This window comes from Musa acuminata, chromosome BXJ1-9, assembly GCF_036884655.1.
Source record: "Musa acuminata AAA Group cultivar baxijiao chromosome BXJ1-9, Cavendish_Baxijiao_AAA, whole genome shotgun sequence".
Taxonomy (NCBI): domain Eukaryota; kingdom Viridiplantae; phylum Streptophyta; class Magnoliopsida; order Zingiberales; family Musaceae; genus Musa; species Musa acuminata.
In genome coordinates, this window is record NC_088335.1 from 49558332 (window position 1) to 49579149 (window position 20818).

Consider the following 20818-nt stretch of genomic DNA (forward strand, 5'->3'; position numbering starts at 1 on the left):
CATCGAATCATCTAAATTGGTTGATCACTAATTTTCTAATGTCCGTCCCAGTCGTACTAAAGATAGGATGAGGACACGATAATATAGGTTAATTTAATTATCTAAATTTCCCCAAATCTTGAATGTGAATATAAATAGATATACCATAAAGAAACAATTATGTCACCGTATTATCCGACTTCAGAATAAATGTACCCTATCTAAAAACATAGAACTTGTAGTAACATTATTCTATTCTGGGGAAAGACTGCTGCTGCCCACGTCTGTCCACCTAAAACATCAAATCCTATAGTTCATCATGATTTCTATCGATGCTTCAATAATCCCAAAAACAAGAACTTTTCATGACATAATAAAATACTTTTAATGATTTTACGTACTAATCTTTTCTTTTCTTTTATTCTGGCATAATTTCATTGTCATCCGAACACGCGTCAATTATCGTGGCCACTAACACGAACTCGAGACCGTACCGAGCTGAGCTCAACACGTTCAACCCCATCTAACCAAACCGCCCGTGCTGCCAAACATGACTCTAATCCCAGTAGCAGCAATTCCGACTCGAGAATTGAAATGGCATCGCGCCGCCGCGCCTATAGAACGATAGAACCAGCGAGAAGCATAAGGGAGTGAGAGCGCGACAGGAAGATGCTTCACGAGCTCCTCCTCGCGCTCCTTGGTTTCACGGGCGACTTCGTGATCGACGAGAGGGAGCAGGCCGAGACCCTAGGTTTGGGCGCCGCAGACAATCCGCTCCACCAGTTCCCGGACGAGCCCACCTTTAGACTCGCCCCCGATCTCTCCTTTCTCCACCCCTCCGAAAGGTATATCTCCGCTTTTCCTCCTATGCGATCATCTTCCTCTGGCACCTCGAAGAATGGCTTCTGTCTTCTCGAATCGTGGTATCGGATGGTTTTGCTTGCAAGTTACTTGCGATCCCAATTAGGGTTCCTAGTTATGGACGTTATCACCGAGGATTTTGCAAGTTTCTTAGTCATCAATGCATCATCGATGGCCCATTCTGGGATGGTTATGATTCACGAATTGAGTTGGTACTTGTCGCTGTTGCAGTAGTGGTGTTGCTGGTGAAGTTTACCTTAGTATGGTTAAGTGTTGTCCATGTATCTAATGGGGAAGAGATTTGGGCTTGCTCTCAACTGCGTAGTGCTTGGTAGTTGCCGATGATGGAGGGTGAACCGGTTCATAGTTTGATTGCCAACGGTGACATAATTAATCTTGATTCCACGATTGCATCAGCACTTAATAGTTGTGATACCAGTTTCAAGAAAAGGCCAAAGCTTGTCAACCATTTAATCTGTTTACTAGCTTAAAAGCCAAGAGGATCTCATTTTTTTTCCTAGTGGTATTTCCTCAGTTTTTACCTCTTGGTTCAATGTTTCTTTACATTATACCTTTCATATAATTTCTTTTCAAAAAATTGGTAATGTTTGCATGTAAAAGGTGTGGATTCTTGTTATCTGATTACCTCTTTAAACTTGTTTGCAGGAATGTTATCCAGAGACTCATATCATTGGGTTTCTACTATAGGGAACTTGATCATTTTGCAACCATATCTCGGAATTTAAGTTTCATACAGTCAACAAAAGATTTCTCTCTGCCTCACAGTCCTGAACTTCTGAAAGGGAAACCGAGGAAAGGAAGCGTCTATCGAAGGGCCATTGCAAATGGCATTGTGGAGATTTTGTCAGTTTATAGAGCTGCTGTTCTTCAGGTTGAGCAGAATTTGCTATCTGATCCTTTGCCAATTTTGGCAACTGTAACCCAAGGCCTCAACAAGGTATCTTGTTCCTTTGAGATTGGAAAACTGAGTTCTTTCATATGATTTTGAAATTTGTTTTATTCATCGTGTATTTTATTGAGTTGTTAACAATCACTGTTAGCTCTATTGTTAATAGTCACTCTTAGGGTTCAATTATCCTCCATTTGCATTGTCTAATCTAGGTGACCCGTATGGGATAATTTAATTGATTTATTAACTTTATCGAGTCTAAATCACCGACACAAAAATAATTAAGCTCAAGTTTACAATACTACACCCATCATACCCTTACAAGTTAATGTTGGTCTTTGTCCACTTCCGATATGGGATTAATTTGGGTAGTATAATCTCTCCCACTTAAGGGTTTGACGTTCTCGTCAAGGCCCAACGTAGTCCACATGCGAGGGTTAGCCCAGTTGTGGGATAGTCATTTCCTACGTGAGTCTCTCACCATGACTAGTATTAGGTCGACTCGCATACCAATTATTGCGATTCGACCATAATGGCATAACTGACCTACTATTGACACTTTTGTATCAATAGCTGACCTAATTATTGCAGCCTGACCTGATCTCTGTACTGACACTTTGTGTTGACTATAATTACCAATGCTTATGCAACAACTATAAGTCATTGATACCAATGTGCTACAGCTTGAGGAAAGACATAATTGCCGCACCATGTGTCGTGATGATGTTGAGGCTAGATCACCGCACCCAAAAATCTTAAATATCATTCCTTGCCATGACCAGAATAAAGAACCATTATGCACAGATGTGACATAATTTGAGGCAAGTGAATCTTGGAAGTACCATGTTGAAAAGTATTGCAAGGTATGATGATGTTGACATATGGGTAAGTTATGGTCAGTCTCACTGATCATGTGGGTTATCAGACTGGAGCATCAGATATTATTGTGACGGTCTTATCCGTGGAATGATTATGTTGGTGAAAGCTTGTACATGCCGTCACGTCAACCTCATCACGCGCCATGAGCCAAGTTTACTAGTTCAATAGTGTTCCGAGGACCTGACAACAAAATGTAGTGCTGCAAGTTTCCTACAGATATACTACAATGCATATACACATGTGGCCGATTCTTGGGTCATTCAGGCCTACAACCCTTATAGAGCAGTCTCTACGGTGACGATAATGGTTCTGGTTGTTGATAATGTAAGCCTTTTGGCTTCTCCGCTACTGAACATACAACCGAAGATCAGAAGCAGTATGGGCTTGACAGAGGGCCTTGGTAATGGTTTAGCAGAGTGGCTATAACAATGACTCAGAATTGCTCCACATATGATGAATATTGATTTTCCCAAATTTAGCAAGGATCACCCATGTTTCTGGTTATTCCAGTAGTCTGTCTGTAACACACTAGCACCACTTTGTTGCTCTGTGGAGATTCTTTAAATTTGGGTCTCCTTTAACTCAGTCTTCGTGGGAGTGTTTATGTGATGATATTTTACTTAAAGGATCTGATTTCACTTTCAGGTGTCTCCCACAAGGATGAGAAAGAAGATAGAGTAAAATATTTATGCACCATTTTGCTTTCTGAAATATATAATTTCTGCAGGTTAGCTGAATGATTATGATAATTGCATTTGCTTGCTTCATGTTGATATGAATAATGATAAAGAGTTATTAAAGATGACATCAAAGAACACAATTGAGAAATCAGATGAAGTTTTTCGCCATTATTTTTTTCACACTTTCAGCTATAGAACCTTGATACCAGTAATTCTTATTGATGATCCTGAAGAAAATACTGATTAAGTCACTTGTTAAAGTTTCACTGACCCATATTGTCTCTTAAAGAATGGGAAAAAAAATCTGGAATGAAGATATACACATTGTTTACCTGGGCTGAAAGATGTACACTGAAGTTTGACTATTCCTTTTGGTGACCTTTTCTGCTAGGTTGTCTCTGTATCTTTTTGATATTCTAATGATGCAGTTCCTAGTATAGCTTAATAGAACATCAGAAATTGGTTCTACCACTTGTGTTAGTTATCTGGAAATATTACCTTAGGATGGGCATAGTGGCATAGATACTAGTATAATAATTGTCTGTTGTTTTTATCATTGTGAAGAACAATATTCTTTTACAGTCGTCATGTAAGTCATGTTATTATTTTTTTAATAATATGATGTTGTTGGTTTCTACATATCAATTACTTAATTTATTTCTGCACATCATAATTAACCAAAAACATTTTAGTTCGAGGTCCTCTTACCTCCTCTATATGAGCTTATTGTGGAAATTGAACGTGAAGATATTCGAGGAGGACAACTTCTTAATCTTTTGCACAAACGTTGCCATTGTGGTGTTCCTGAATTGCAAGCATGCATTCAAAGGTATGCAGTTGGTTTTCTATAAAAAAAGTTTTAATAGCTCATATGTTTCTAGCATTTGTTTCATGTTCTTTCTTGTAAAATTATATCCAGATATTTATCTCTGAATCTTCCATTCTCAAGTGATCAATAGTTGTTGCTCATTTTCATGCACACACAACACACAAGTCGGAGAAAAAAAGGGATGAGAAAGCCTAGTATGTTCTGATTATGATTTTTGATGATCTGTGGGATTATCTTACAATTTTGACCTTGCTGCAACAGGTTTAGGCCTGACACAGATGACTCATTGTGATGCCTCAAATGAGTGGTGAACTATGCATTAGAGTTTCCATTTTGCTATTTAGGCTGTTAAGCTGATTAGATCATCTTGTATTTGCCATTCTCCAACTGAATTGTGTTGATTAAAACCTCTAAATTGTCAAGTGCAAGAATTTGTAGATACATTGGTCTAAAGATAATAAACGAATACTTGTGAGGAGAATGTGCAAGATTAAGCTGTTTTTTTCCTTTTTTTTTTATGCGGTTCAGGGAAGAAGAACATTCTCTTCTTCTTCTTCTAATTTTTTAAAGAAGAAACGTTGGAGTGTGGACCGTATTCTTGGATGACCTTAATATCATGGGGTTAGATGGACACGACCAAAAGAAGAAAAAGGATACATCCATCCTGTAATAGGCTCATGATATAGGAGGTGAACACACACCATTGAAATAATATATTACTCATTTAGGAGAAAATTGTATCTAATTTTAGTTTACTTTTCATATATGCACATGTTCATCCTTTTCATCATTGATTGGCAAATGTCTGGATCTTTTTCTTACTGTTTCATTTACACTTAGAACTTGAACTTATTTATTAAATTAATTTCTCGATTTCTATCTGCAAAAGCATAGGCTCCTTTGGCATGGTCACCAGGTTATGTACAACCAACTCACATACTGGATGGTATATGGTATCCTTCAAGATCAGCATGGAGAGTTTTTCATCCAGAGGTATTTAAGTTTAAAAATCTGTGACTCTTTGACCTGACAAAAATTAATGTCAAAATTTTCTATCTATTCACATATATCATATGTTATGTCTGGCAGAAAAACTACAGCACTTTTCTTTCCTTATTTTAATGTCTGTGAGACATCTAATCAGGCTACTCGACCTGTATTTTCCACTGTCTGATCCTCTACTCAGTCCTTAGCCCTAAATAATATCTTGAACATGCCTTAGTCCTAGTTGGTTGGGATTGAGTTGGCCTTTTTAGCTCATCATGTATCCAAGCTTATTTAAATATTATTCAAATATGTTTGAGCTTGGTCCGAACCCACCCATGTTCAGCTTGTTAATAATACTTAGCACTACATATGGATTTGATTATGCTATAATGCTTTTCAAGCATTTATAGATTCATAACTTGCTCTGCACATGCATGGATGAAAATCTTTCAGAATTTCTGGCGGTTGAACAGGTTAAAGATTATTACTAGTAGCATGTAGGAGATATATTTAAAAAAAATTTGAGTTGGCAACTGAATCTTGAGAATGTGGAACCATGAGAAAAAAGAACATGGCACACTAGTAACAAGAACCAGGAAGTGTGTGGTAAACTATTGATATCATTCTGCTCTGCATTTCATTCTCAGCAGATATTTCTGGTTGCATATGTACAAAAGTCATCTCACCTTCAGCCAATGAACTCCTAATGTACCCGATGATGGTGACAATTTCATTTTCACTGAATCTTAGACCAAGGGCAGCGACCTAAGTGGTGTACATATATATCTAATTGTTTTGGTTAGTTTTTGTGATGGTTTACATTCTTTTTCCTGTCCTTCTCATGAATTAACTATATCTCCAGAAATGATTATTTTGGCCATTCAACATGTTGAAACTCTTAAGCTGTAATTTAATTATGAATGAGATTGTGTAGCAAAGAAGAACTTATGTGATCTTCATCGACTATAAATATATAAAATGAGATTTTAGGTTCACAGTGGTTACATTAGCATTTAAACATTTTGAACTTTTCCATATTGAATATCCCAAGCTGTAACTTGTATGCAAACAAGAACAAATAGCAATAAAGAATCTATGTCATCTACACTAAAATATGAGATTTTAGGTTTAGAAATGGTTGTGTTAGCATTCATTATTCTTTCCGTCATTTTGCAGACAAGATCGGAAGACTGAGGGCCATGAGTTATCTCATCTTGAAGACATCACAAATTTGATGCAGAAATCAACTGATGATGGAGCTTTAACTGATTGGCATTTGGGGTTTCATATATCTTTGGTATACGTTGTTGATCTACTTGGTCAAAATTAGTTTTATTTCGCTGATTTCATTCTATACATAGTGTGGGCATATGTCTTAAATAAAACAAATAATACTTGGGTCATTAATTGTAAATACTAAAGCTTTTAGTGCATGATTAATGACTGACTGAGATATCAACATTTATGTTGTATTCCTCCATTTGTAGAAACATATACCAAAGTCTAAACACTTTAAAAGGATAACATTTGTAGTTTTTTATGGCTTTTTATGGACATAGGGCATAATTGGGTTAGGTTCCTGCTGTAGATTCAGCCTCCTGCCTTTAACAAGTCTGATTAGTAAACTCATGAATTGACAAGATTGCCTTTTGATGGAAGCCACTGCTTTCCAGCCATCAGTATCTGCTACAGGGGAATTTGTACTGATTTGGTTATGTTCCTCTCGGTGATTTAAAAAGGCGCTCGATTAGGCGCTCGGGCGAAGCGAGGCGAGACCCGAGCGCCTCGCTTCATTTCCAGGCGGCACACTTCAAAGAGGCGCCGCTTGGGCGCTCGCCCGAGCCCAGGCGCCGGGCGCTTCGGGCGAGCGCCTGGGTTAAACCAGGCGACCGAACCAGCGTTTGAGGTCTGGTTTGGTCTCCGGTGCTTTAGTTGGTTCAATCGAATCAGCGTGACTTCCCCAACCCTAACCCTGCTCGCTGTTCACGCTACTGCCACTGCTGCCGTCGCCGCTCTCGCTGTTGCTCCCACTGTCCCCGCTCCTGCTGCCGCTGCTACCGTTGCTACTGTCTTCGCTCGCCGCTTTCGTTCCCGCTCCCACTGCTGTTGCCGCTGCCACTGTCGTCGCTCGTAGCTGTCGCTCCCGCTGCTCGCTGTTGTCGGTGCCACTGTCGCCGCTTGCTGCTCCCGCTGTCGCTGCTGCCGTTGCCATTGTCGTCGCTCGTAGCTGCCGCTCCCACTCTTCTCAATCAACACCCTCGGTCTTCCGACTCTTCCCTTACACTATTCTCCTCTTTCGATAGTATACTGTTAACAGTATACTGTATACTAGTAATAGTATTTGTATTTATTAGATTAATTTAATAGCATATTTTTATTTAAAATTTTAAATAATTATATTTATTAATTATATTATATATTTTTATATTTTAGCGCCTCACTTTGCTCGGGCGAGCGCTTGGGTGAGCGCCTAGCGCCTCAAGTGTTTTTGGACCTTGGCGCCTTTTGGCGCCTAGCGCTTTTTAAATCACTGGCAGTGATTTCAATAGGCACTTGGGCGCTCGCCTAGGCACTCGGGTGAGGCGAGGCGAGGCGAGGCTCGAGCGCCTCGCTTCATGTCCAAGCGCCTTGATTCAACGAGGCGCTGCCTAGGCGCTCGCCCGAGCCCAGGCGCCATACGCTTCGGGCGAGCGCCCGGGTTAAACCAGGCGACCGAACCAGGGTTTTACGTCTGGTTCGGTCTCTAGTGCTTTAGTTGGTTCAATTAAACCAACTGAATCACCGATAGGCTCCCTCTTGCGATTTCCTCGACTTCCCCAACCATAACACTTGCGATTTTGCCACCGAGATTTCTTCTCCGCTGTCGCTGCTCGCCGCTGTCGCTACTCGCCGCTGCCACAATCGCTGCTCGCCGACTTCTCACCGCTGCCACAATCGTCGCTCGTCGCTGCTGTTGTCGCTCACCGCTGCCGCTCGCAGCTCCCACTCCCGCTGTCGCTCGCCGCTCCCGCTGCTTGCCGCTCCCGCTACCGCTGCCGCCTGCTAATGCTGTCGTTGCCACAGCAACCTCGGTCTTCTCACACTCTTCTCACAATACTGTTAATAGTATATTAACAGTATAGTAATATTATTTTTATTTATTAGATTAATAATATATTATTTTGATTTTAATACTATTAATTTTTATTTATTTAAAATTATTGTTAGGTTTCAGAATAAATGACAAGTGTACAGAGCAACTCAATAGATTTGATGTAAAATTTTATTGTTTTAATTTTTGAGACTTTTTATTAATATGACATTGTGATTTTGTATCCGATTTTCTTAATTTAATAACATATTTTTTATTTAAATAATTATATTATATATTTTTATATTTTAGTGCCTCGCTTCGCTCGGGCGAGCGCCTAGCACTTTTTAAATCACTGGTCCTCATGGAAAACGGAAAAGGACCAAAAAATGAAAATGAAACCAAAGCCGGAGGCAGGACCTATGAGAGGTGGAATGGAAACTTATCTCATGGGGTTGAAGTTATGTTGTGGAGAGGCCAAGAGGCTGAGAAGAAATGGAGGAGAGCCAACAAGACATGACAGAACACATGAAATTTTGTAGAGAGGTGTATTTGTAAACCACCCTAAACCAAATGTTTATATAGTAATAGGACTTCATTGGTTCCAACCAGATTCCATGATATTCACTCAATGGTTTGGTTTCCAACCAATTGGGTGGTACATCAGGTTCATTGCAGAATGACCATCCATGTTATCACTGATATATTTGAACCAGTAGTGTTTGTATCAAGCATTTTTAGGTTGGTATATGGATGACAAAGGTTCCAGTTGTCGAAACAACTTCTCTACTTTTAAGGATAAGTCTGTGCATATTATCCTTCCAAGGCCTCAAATTGGTATCCTTTGACACCAACATGGATTTTTATTACAGGGTATTATAATGGTTCTTTTGTTTCAAAATTTAAAATGAATTGAAGTATGATATAATTTGATTTATTTGGTGCTTGTACTTGGATGATTCATTTATGGGAAATTTCTTTACAGCATGTGATTATACCTATGTCATGTAGTTCACATCGTGAAATGTAAAATTGTGATGTGTTGATCAAGAATACTCTATCCCATGGTCTGCAGTACCGGACCGTACCGCCTGGTACGGGCGGTACGTACCGGTCCGATAGGCTTCCGGTACGCGGACCATCTGTTACCGTTTCGACACTGTAGCACAGTGCTCGGCACACCTAAATATACCGAGCGGTACACCTGGGTGTACCGCTCGGTATACCGTACCGTACCGGTACCGAGCCCAGGTCGAAACTCCGGTACGGTACGGTATTGTGGACCTTGCTCTATCCTACATGTTGGAGTGGAAAGCATGAAATATTCAATGTCAATTTACTAGCTGAAATCTTTATACAAGTGTTGAATGGCAATGTGATAGTTCTTTATTACAAACATAAAACAAACAATTAATTTAATGATGCTTAATTTGCAAGGCCCGGTTGATCTCTATATATAGAAAAGAAATAAGCCTTAGCAAACAAGAACAAAATGAAGGAAACTAATGATTTAATTGCATATAAAGAAGTATTTATTAGAACATCTTTTTAAAGGTGATCTAAAAGTTACATAATGAAACAAGCCAAGGCAACAGCAGCCCAAAATGAAGCAGCATGAGAATGACTTCTTAACTTGTTGAGAATGCTTACGCCAAAGTTACACTTATGGCAATCCAAGTTTTTGCATACTTCTGATGTGAGACTAAGCCAGGATGTCAGTTCCATCCTGTTTCAGCCATAACTGTCTTCGGTGTCAATGGCATGCTTTCTGATGAGTTTAAACTGGTATGCTTTTGTTTTTCTCTGTGTTTAATTACTTGAAGAATCATGCTGAATCCTGCTACAACTACCTTTATGCCAAACCAAGAGAAACCATAATGCCACAATGTCAAATTGCATTTTCTTTTTTCACCTTCACTTAGTCATATTATGTGAACATTTTTTAATATCATAATCCTGTTATTTTCAATGTTAAGTATGATAAACTTGTTGCTCTTCAGGTCATCTAATTATACGACTCCTGTTTGCTTTCATTGGGATTCACATGCTTATCCTATTAAGCTTAGATTCCAATAGACATGAGAATTTGAGTTGTGATAATTACTAGTGCATGTTTTGTTGTTGTCTTTTAAGTTACTGCCTCGACTCTTTAACACTGTTATTCAGGTAAGAAGCTCATTTATTATTATTACCAATCCACTAATCACCTTTGCGTTTTGGCAATATTAATGCAGGAAATGCTACCAGAGTATATAAATATGCGTGTTGCTGAATCAATTCTTTTTGCTGGTAAAGCAGTTAAGGTTCTTCGAAATCCTACTTCTAGTTTTAGACTACAGGAATCCTCTGTGCGCCAATCAGTGTTAAAAGGATCTTGTAGAGTTCAAGGTTTTCTAGGAACTTTTGGTCTCGAAAGAGAAATACCTCAGAGTACCAATTTGATTGCTGAAGACTTACTTCCACAATCCGAGGCTGATAAAATTGATGCAATGCTTAAAGAATTAAAGGTTTCACATTTTTTTGCATTTTCACTCTTGCTAGTTTAAAAAAACATCAATGCTTAAATGGATGCACCTTAGCCATCTTGTAGCACTATTAAACTTTTTTTCCCATTATATGTAGCAATCATCTGAATTTCAGAAAAGGTTGTTCGAATCTGCTATAAGCTCAATTCGCACTATTGCAGCTAATCATCTTTGGCAGGTAACTTTTGGCCCCAATATGACTATTTTGCATATTTTGGGTTCTTTGTCATGTAGTAATTTTATATTCTTGCTTGTAAAAGCTTGTGGTTGTACGAGCCGATCTAAATGGCCACCTGAAAGCCCTAAAGGATTATTTTTTGTTAGCGAAAGGTGATTTCTTCCAGGTAAGGAACTATAACTTGGGACACATTGGGACCTGTTCCATTCTGTATATGCAGAACAGTTGCATTTTACTGTCTCTTTACTATTCTTAACCTTTTGCTTTTCTGTTTATCTATTACTATAGAGATATTTGTCCAGCGTATATACTTCTTATCTGACATAATTTCAATCTATGGGAGCCATTAGTGTTTTCTTGAGGAGAGCCGTCAATTGATGCGTCTACCTCCTCGTCAGTCAACTGCTGAAGCAGATTTGATGGTCCCATTTCAGTTGGTAAGATTTAAGTACTGTTAATACAAAGAAAATTTTTTATAGCTTTTTTTGTGTATTATTCCGCTTCATCTCTAAAGCTTTTTAACATAGAACAGTATCATGTAACTAACTACTCGGTAGTTAACTGATCTGAACATGCTATATAGGATTCTGTTGTGCTAACTTCTATATCAAAAGAGTAACAGATCTAGTGTTGTCTGATGCAGGCTGCATTAAAGACTGTAAGTGACGAAGATAAGTACTTTCCAAGAGTATCATTAAGGTTATGCCCTTACAAGCTTTACAGTGGTTAATTGAATGACAACCACATTTTTTGTCTCCTATAGATTTTTTTTTTTTTAATTTGAGAGTTAAGTGAGTTCTTGCTTATTCAGAATGCCTTCATTTGGAATTAACATGACTGCCACTCAAGTGGATTTTCCAAAGCTGAAGAGCAATGCTGATGGAAACTTGGTACCTTTGCAAGGGAGGACTTTAGCTGAGTCATCACTAGATGGTTGGGATGGCGTTGCTCTTGAATATTCTGTTGATTGGCCATTGCAGCTATTTTTCACTCAAGAGGTGATATCTAAGTAAGTTTGTAGTTTGCAATTTTGCATTACTTCTGAAGAGAATAACTGTGGTTATAGTGACTATAAAATTCAGAGTGGCGTCAATTAAAGTTTTCTTAACATCAAGTTTGTAGTAACTCATGTTCATATTGGGTGATATATGAAGCATGTGCAAATATATGATGTTCGTCTTATATATGATAGCAGCACATCTGGTTCAGGTATCGCAAGGTTTTCCAGTATTTGATCAGACTCAAGAGAACACAGATGGAATTAGAGAAATCATGGGCTGCAGTAATGCATCAAGATCACATTGACTTTGCTAATAATCGAAGGGACTGCAAGAATAACTCAATACCTCAACATCGTCGTCGACGCTCCTTGCCCATGTGGCGAGTTAGGGAGCATATGACTTTCTTGATTAGAAATCTGCAGTTCTATATCCAGGTATTTGTGATAAATCTGCTTTTCCCATCATGTTAGTGTTGCAAATGCCTTTTTTATTTTAAGTTGAAATCTTGCTACTTGCAAAATTTTAAACTGCAACTTAATGAATATTGAAGTGTATCTACTGATGGCTTGTCATTAGTTGCTTTGATGTTAAGTTGAACTACTTTTTGAGTCCTTTCTGTTAAAATGTAATTCTATCTCTTCACAACTTCTATCTCTTCATAACAAAGTAGTGGCAATTTACAGCATCATGTGCGTTGTAAGCTTTGCTTAAACTATGTCAAACATTTTTTCTATGGGGATTCATGTTGCTTCCTGACCTATTTCCATGAGATTTCTGAATATCTTTTTGGTTAATCTTGAAAGATATTAACTATGATGAAAATTGTCTATGAACAAGCACCTCTCAGTAGTATACCCCACGTCCATATTTCAGGCAATGAACCATTCTTTTCTATATTGCTTAACTACCATGTCTGGCCTTGTCACTTTTCCTGTTCAAATCTCTCTCTCTCTCTCTCTCTCTCTCTCTATTGTATTTCCTTGCATCAAAGGAGTGAAATACATATCCTCATTACTCCTGACACACCTATGCTTTACCTAGCAATTTTGCCACTAACCTTCTGCTATTGGTTGTGTTTCCTCTGTCTGTTGGCTATGTCTCCTTGCCTTGTCTCTCCCTTTCCTCTTCCTCCCCCTTCCCCCCTCCTTTCTTCCTCGCTATCTCTTCTGTTCTGTGCATGGCCAGTACCTTTCACCACCGCCACCCTCTCTTTCTCCTCTTCTTTCTCTGCGACCAACATTGACTTTTGCTGCCCTCTTTGCTCCCTTCTCTCTCCTTTGTAATCTACCAAAAGTTGTTTTCCTTGAAATACTTATCCTATCGAGTATAGATGATGGTCGTGCTCTTATCGCTTTGACAAACAAATTAGATGTTTTTGTTACATTTGTCATAAGATTTGATCACAAAATTGATGTGAAGATAAATTCTAACTGTTGCAACTATAACCCTATTGTTTCTTTTCTAATTACCAATAGAATAGAATGGGACTCAAGTATTGATGACAGCAGGAACGTGGTCTGTCCATTTTAGTTGTTGGATTTTGTGCAATCAAAGGGGTCTTTGATAAGTTTGACCAGGTTGAGACTAGCCTGGCAGGGAATTGCATTGCAAACAAACAGGTCAGTAAAAGGTTGTGGTATTGCCAATGGCCAAGCAATCCTCAAGTGGTTTTGGTTGATCGCCATTTTAAACAAGTGTTCAAGTGTAACCAATTTCTGCTATGTTGAAATATTAGATTCCTTTGTGACTCCTCCCTGTTCTGCTATTTTGTTCCTTGTTCATGATTCAGATAAATTGCTACACTATGGTCTTTTGTTTCTTCCCCAAATTGAGTTTTGGGTGAAGGGTTCTGTTGACCTGATCTGAATATAGCCCAAATTAAACTTGATCAATAGATACCAACAAGATTTTCTTTTTTAAATAAGTTCTCTATGTACTTTATGAAATCATGAGAATGATGAACAATTACTTGTTCTCGGTTATAATTAGCTTTCATAGACGATTATAGTTTATTGCAGGTAGATGTGATAGAGTCTCAGTGGAATGTTCTACAAGCTCATCTGCAAGATTCTCGTGATTTTACTGAGCTAGTGGGTTTTCATCAAGAGTACGTACCAAGTTGTCCCTTCTACTTGAACTTTTCTGTAGTTTTTGTTGTCAGTTGTCTTACTAGTAAAATGAAGCTGTTTTAGTTTATATGAAATTATGAGATAACTAACAAAAACAAATTATTGAAGAACCCTGTTATTCTTCCAATCGTGTTTAAACATGAGACCAAGAAGCTGCTCTGGCACCTCAAGGTCAATTATTAACATGGTTCTAGGAAATTCAGATCCTCTTTTGACTTTTATTTGTACTAAATGGTTTTGTTGCTAACAATGTAAATCTCATGGAAGTTTTTAATCTCACAATTGTCACTGGTTGTAAGATTTTTTCTGTGCATGTATAAATTTTCCTTCAACTTTGACATTTAAATAGTACTGATTGGTATGAATGTAAAATGCTAAACCAGTATGCAGACTAACCGGTTTCTTTCTTGGTGATAGTTGGCCATTAATAAATATGATATTTAATTTTTAACTATATGCAATTACTGGTGTTCCAAAATTTCAATCATATGTTTGTAATACATGAGTTATGCCTTCCATTTAGTTCTTCAACAGGATTTTTATGTATTTCTTTTAGATCTGGGTTGCAATAGATCTTAACCGTATTCGAAATTATTGAGCCAAAATTACAAAAATGATTTAAGATTGTTGTTATTTTAATAGCCCAGTAATGGTCTAGTTGTAAACAATCAATTTGTCCTGTATTGGTCTGGCCAATGACTGGTATCAGTCATCCTTGGTGAGTAATATCTTTTGCTTTTTCAAACAACTGTTCGGTCATAAATGTGTCTGATGTTCATTGTTTTTTTTTTTTTCTGTAAATTTCACTTTAAGCATGGGTATCTTGCACCATTTGTCATTGTTGATGCTTGTATAGTTGTGACCTTCAAGTGTGTGACGTCATTGTTTAAAAACAATTGGTAGATAACATGCCAATGTTTAGGTTCTTGTTAACATGCACATTTTTGTTGCTTTTGACAACTGGTTATATATAATCAATGATCTACAGATATTTGGCCGCTTTGATTTCACAATCATTTCTAGACATTGGATCAGTCTCTAGAATTCTGGACAGCATCATGAAACTTTGCCTGCAGTTTTGCTGGATTATTGAACAGTATGAGAGCAATCCAAATATATCCGAATTGGAGCATATAACTGAGGTAATCAAAATATTTCTTATTCAGACACTTCATATTGTGGGAACCATTTGTTTCTGCAGTACTTTTCTTTGGCTGCAAAATGTTTTCTTGTACTTTGCTGTGAAATGAAGGCCATCGGTTCTTCAATTTTGGGGTCTATAGTAGCGTACAAGAAAATGCAACTATGGACACCATGTGAAAAGGACGTGACTAAAGATATTATCAAATAATGGGCGTGATATTTGTAATAGCATCCGATTTTTTCATTGGTCTCACGAATGGTAGTCTTACACAATAAATACTAAGATGGAAAAATTAAATCGGATTGGAAAGCACTCATATGATATATGATGCTGATTCCTTGGTATTGGCTATGTTCTTCTGAAACCTTTTTTTACCTCAACTATGGCCATTAATTTCCCTTGATTAGATTTTGAAGTCTGAGTTTGTTTTTATGTAGTAGCTTTCTCTTTAAAACCTATTTGGTGTGGACAAGCACTCAAAATACGAATGTACACTGATAAAACCCTAAGGTTTTACCTAAGAAAAGAGATAGGGATTTGATCGCTTCGAGTGGATCAACCTCCAAGTTAGCTAAAGGTTTTGAGTTGTATTTGATTGATTGAGAAGAATAGCTAAAGGTATTACATATTTATAGGGTTATTTAATCCCTAGTCAACTAAGACTAGGAGTCCTAAAAGATAAAAATAGCAATTCCTAATTTGCTATATCAAAAGAATTCTAACAAACTCCTACCATAACTAGAAAAAATTAAATAGGAAAAATAAAGATTAATATAAAATCCCTAGGATTAAGGATTCGTAAAATTAAGGAATTCTAACATTTCCCGCCTCTTCAAAATAATCTTGTCCTTAAGGTTGAGCAGCAATAAATTTTGGAAACTTCTCCAAGTTTTGTAAGACTTCCAAGTGGTATCTTCAATTGGTAAGTTGGCCCACTAAACAAGAACCTCAGTGATAGGATATCTATGACGCATCATGACATGTTGATCAAGTATGGCTTGAGGTAGGATTTGAACCTCACCAGTAGAAGAAATATCTGGCAAATGGTGTTGCACCACATCATCCGTAGCTAACTTCTTTTTAAGAGAAGAAACATGAAAAACTGGATGTATCTTAGAGTTTGTTGGCAAGTCCAAGTGATAAGCAACTGAGCCAATGCATTTTAACACCTTATAGGGCCCAAAGAATCGAGGATAGCTTCATAGAAGTCCGAACCTTTATAGAAGTTTGCTTATAAGGCTGAAGTCGAAAAAACCCCAATCATCCATTGCAAATTCTCACTCATTACAGTGCTTATCAGCTTGTTGCTTCATTCTAGCTTGTGAGACTACGAGATTATCTCTTAGAAGTTGAATAATCTTATCCCTTTCTTGAGGCATTGTGAGCTCAGGGCCTGCCATGCCCCTACTATCATTGTTGATCCATATGAATGGTGCAAATTCCTTGGGATCTAATCATCCTTTTCTGCTAACATCTCTGGGATGCATATGCTTTCATAGTTAGGAAGCATCAAACTATCCCGAATTGCAGCCTTGACTCGATTGCCAAAAAGCAAAGCAATATGGCTGCTGGTTATTTTTCGATCCCCAACTGATGAGGCCAAATTCTAATCTAATTCCAGCATTGTTATAAAGCCAAACCATAATTGATCAGAAGGTGGCGGCTTAATATGTAAGCGCAATGTCCCACGAAGCGAAGCAACTCGTATTGCCAAAGAGAAAGTGGTACCTGTGAAACTTGATCAGCGAGAGAATGTAGGATAGCCTTCCATCTAGACGTGTAACCTGAAGTCCAACTGGTGCTCTTTGAGTTTCTTAGGTCATCTACTTTATCTCACTTCATTTCTATTATCCATTCGACCATTCCAACAGTTGAATTGCTTGAGGATTTCAATTGGTTTCTATAATGCTCAATTCCAAGCACAACCTCATAGTCCTCCAATAGTAGTATACGAGCAATTTTACCACTCATTACATCTCATTTATTGCCTGAAGGATCATTCCACGAGCAATTCTTGGCCTTGCATAACAAGCTTTACTTTGGAGCACTTACTAAATTCGTCCATCAATAACTTTACCTCGAATTTATCACAACGTTCAATGCGATAAGTCAATCACGCAACAACCTTGCTATCCATAAAATTGTTGGTGCTACCAGAATCAATCAAACAGTAACAGAGCTGACATTTCAAAAGCCCTTCAACTTTTATAGTTTGAGGATTAGAATAGTCGGCTAATGCATGAACAGTATGTGTGACAGGTTCAATAATCTCATCATTATCAGTATGATCAGAGTCTATAGCTTCAATCTCTGGTTCTTTCTCAATTGGTTCACTCATCAAAAGTTTTCCTTGCTTGCATCGATGCTCGTTACTCCACTTTTTATCATAATACCAACATAAACCCTAAGCTGGTCGTTCTTTGAGTTCCTCTCGGTTAGTCTTCTAGTATTAGGATTTCGATTACGAATGGTTGGAGTAGTTGACTTGCTAGTCATCTGCTTATTAACACTCCTGGTTCGGTGATTTTTCATATTAATTTTTTCTTCATGCAATCGTACAAAAGGAATTGCAACTGTTATAGTGCAAGGTTGATGAGCTTTAACTTCACAACGAATGTCTGAATTAAAACCTTCAATGACCCACCAATTATCTTTTAGACCAATCTTTAGCCCGATTTGATAGTCGTTCAAATCAACTTTGATACTCTAAGACAATAGAAGTTTGACGAATCTTAGCAAGCTACCCATCAACATTCTCATATTCAGATGGTCTAAAACGAACAAGAAGTCCTTTCTTGAACTGCTTCCACGAGGGAATTCCATGATATGTTTCATACAAATCATATCATTGAAAGGCATCTCCATCTACTTGGATTGAAGCTATTTCCACTTTAGAATCTTATGGAGTTCTATAAAAGCGAAAAAAATTTCTTTGCTCTAGAAATCCAACTGGTGGGATCTCCATCTTCCCATCTAGGAAATTCTACTTTCATGTGGGAGGGTAGCCATTATCATGCTCTTGGTAACCTCTTCTTGTGAATTCGGATCGGTCAGGTTATTTTCTTATAAAAGTCGAACTTTTATCTTGTTGAATTTTGCTAAAACTCTCAAGCAAACTCTTTTTGAAATCATTGAAAGTTTCTTGCAGCCTGCTCTCAATTTTTGCTTCGAATGCTTCAAATTAGGTTTTCATAGAATTGTCCGTAGTCATTGCATATGATTATAGATCTATAATTCCTAAGTTTTGTTTTTAATTTCGGGTCAAGGGCATGAGCACTACTTGGCGTTGAAGGTGAAGTCGTTGTTGGCGATGTGGGCGTCGAGGCTTGTGGCAGCGTCGGAGACGAGATTGAGGGAATGCCGAAGAAGCACCGCATGAACTATAGGAACACCGAGGAAATGTCGAGGACACACCACAAGAACTTTAGGAACGCCGAGGAAACATCAAGAACACACCGTCAAGAAAGTGTCGAGGACACACCGTAAGAACTTTAGGAACGCCAAGGACACGTTGCTGTGATACAATACGATAAATTCCTAAGTTTTTATCTAAGAAAAGATATAGGGATTTGATCGTTTCGAAGGGATCAGCCTCCTTTTGATCACTTCGAAAGGATCAACCTCCAAGTTAGCCAAAGACTTTGAGTTGTATTTGATTACTTGAGAATAGCCAAAGACATTACATATTTATAGGGTTATTTAATCCCTAGTCAACTAGGACTAAGAATCCAAAAAAAATAAAAATAACAATTCCTAATTTGTTATATCAAAGGAATCCTAACATACTCTTACCATAACTAGGGAAAACTAGATAAGAAAAATAAAGATTAATATCAAATCCCTAAAATTAAGGAATCCTAACATACACCTAGTCAGGATCGAAACTAAAGATATTATTTGTTCAGATTATTGGCCCAGATATGTGGAATAGAGAACAAAAGAAGCCAAGTGAGACATGCCATCTAGGGTTATTAAAGAAGGGGATTTATTGCTGTTGTTCACAGAAGAAGTGTCATTTCTTCTCTTTGTTTTCTTCCGCTTTTGTGCTTGGGGATGGATCAAGGATTGTGCGTCTCCCTAGAATACCAAGGAGACTGAGTACCTAATTAAGAAGCCAAAAAAGAGAAAAAAGATGAATGCAGTCTTAATATCATTTTAGCTTGTAAGTTATTTATTGTAGACTTAATAGCATAGAATAAGACAGAGGAACATAATTGTTCTCGGGAAATAAAGAAAGGTATACAATGTAGTTTGTGAATAAACTTTTAATGTCTTTTTCTCGTATGAAATTTTTACATGTTTAGTCTAATCAGATCTTAGATTTTGAAGTAGACTAGCTTTCCTATTTTCATGCTCATTCTCTATTACTGTGGCTGGCAGGAGTTCAATAAGAAATCCAATTCTCTTTATACAATATTACGTAGCAGTCGTCTTGCCGGAAGTCAACGAGCACCTTTTCTACGACAATTTCTCATGCGCCTAAATTTCAATTCCTTCTTTGAGGTATCGCTGTTGAGTTGTATATTGACTGATAGTGGACAACCCCAATATAACTATACATCCAAAGGTACTAATTTGGTTCTCCTTCCAATTACAGCAAACTGCCAGAGGTGTGCTGAATGTTGTCAAGGCACGGCCAGCCATCCCTTTTGTGCAGCAAGAGTAAGAGCGAAGCCTGATTAAAAAGGCAAATAATGGCAAGTGTATTAGTGGTGAGTACAGTATGTTTGTATTAGTATTTTTCATGTGTTATATAACCAGGTTGATGGGAGTTTTTTTACTGTTTGAGAGCATAGTTGGGAATCTGGAATGCAACTTATATTAGAGGAGGTTCTCAAGTAATTTTTATGTTAACAGGAACTAGCTAAAATTCCCAGATGCTAAGAATGGTGAAAATGATATGTTTTTTTAGTCATGAAGACCAAAAGATACTTATTAAGGAGGTTAATGATGGATGGAGAACTTATTTCCATAATTTACTTGATGAACATATTTTATAAGTAACTTAGTTTCAAATATAAGCTTATTAAATGTTTATGGTGCTTGCATGGTATGGTTTTCTCTCCTTTTTTCACTCCCAAGGTGGAACAAGCCATGGAACTTTATTTTCAGAGGTGGAAGAGAGAAAGGAAGAGATGGGAAGGATAGAATGGAAACAACAGCCTGGTGGTAAATACTCTGTATCCTCCCAAGGAAGAGAGAGAAGAAGCCATGGTAAATGTCATTTTGTAAGTATCCCAGTCTCTCCAAATCGCATGCTGTCCTCCGAACCGTACCATACGCGTTTATGTTTTCCGTAGACTATCTATTGATACTTGGTGAGAATAAGAGCCAAAAGTCCATCCATCATAGCCATCGCCATCGGAGGTTCCGTTCTCCATAAACAAAAGATGTCAAACCCTGTATGTATTTGTTAGGGGTTTTGGTGTCAAAACAGTGCATTCGATGGACATACTAAACCTTTTTCTAGATTTTCGAAATGAGTCTGAATCAAAGCTAGTGAGAGTAAACATATATGAAATCGATTAAATTAGAGGAGGTTTATATATAATACACATCACTCAAACTATTTCAATTGCATGAATTTTCTTTATATATATATATATATATATATATATATATATATAATTCCTGTATGCTCGATTG

General features: G+C 37.7%; 1 protein-coding gene across 4 annotated transcripts; it reads left to right on the forward strand.

Moving 5' to 3' along the window:
- The first annotated feature begins 530 nt into the window (after positions 1-530).
- Positions 531-20625, forward strand: LOC103999473 (gamma-tubulin complex component 4). Of its 4 annotated transcripts, none has more exons than XM_009421229.3 (17): positions 531-824; positions 1507-1798; positions 4002-4138; positions 5033-5131; positions 6302-6422; positions 10430-10702; positions 10818-10898; positions 10981-11064; positions 11249-11335; positions 11542-11597; positions 11710-11907; positions 12108-12333; positions 13918-14006; positions 15017-15170; positions 19553-19675; positions 19770-19884; positions 20255-20625. In XM_009421229.3, the coding sequence occupies exons 1-16, from the start codon at positions 649-651 to the stop codon at positions 19836-19838; spliced, it is 2265 nt and encodes a 754-aa protein (XP_009419504.2). In that variant the 5' UTR covers positions 531-648; the 3' UTR covers positions 19839-19884; positions 20255-20625. The 4 variants fall into 4 exon arrangements, with proteins under 4 accessions (XP_009419504.2, XP_018674207.2, XP_009419503.2 ...); XM_018818662.2 differs by lacking the exon at positions 20255-20625 and adding an exon at positions 20030-20148; XM_009421228.3 differs by lacking the exon at positions 20255-20625 and having other exon boundaries at positions 19770-20148.
- Positions 20626-20818: the final 193 nt, after the last annotated feature.

Bases quoted from the DNA above. Each gene is read 5' to 3' on its own strand.
- LOC103999473 (XM_009421229.3), top strand. From the start codon at position 649: ATGCTTCACGAGCTCCTCCTCGCGCTCCTTGGTTTCACGGGCGACTTC. The intron at 11,336-11,541 runs GTAAGATTTAAG...TGTCTGATGCAG, and splicing joins TGATGGTCCCATTTCAGTTG to GCTGCATTAAAGACTGTAAG. The intron at 12,334-13,917 runs GTATTTGTGATA...AGTTTATTGCAG, and splicing joins ATCTGCAGTTCTATATCCAG to GTAGATGTGATAGAGTCTCA.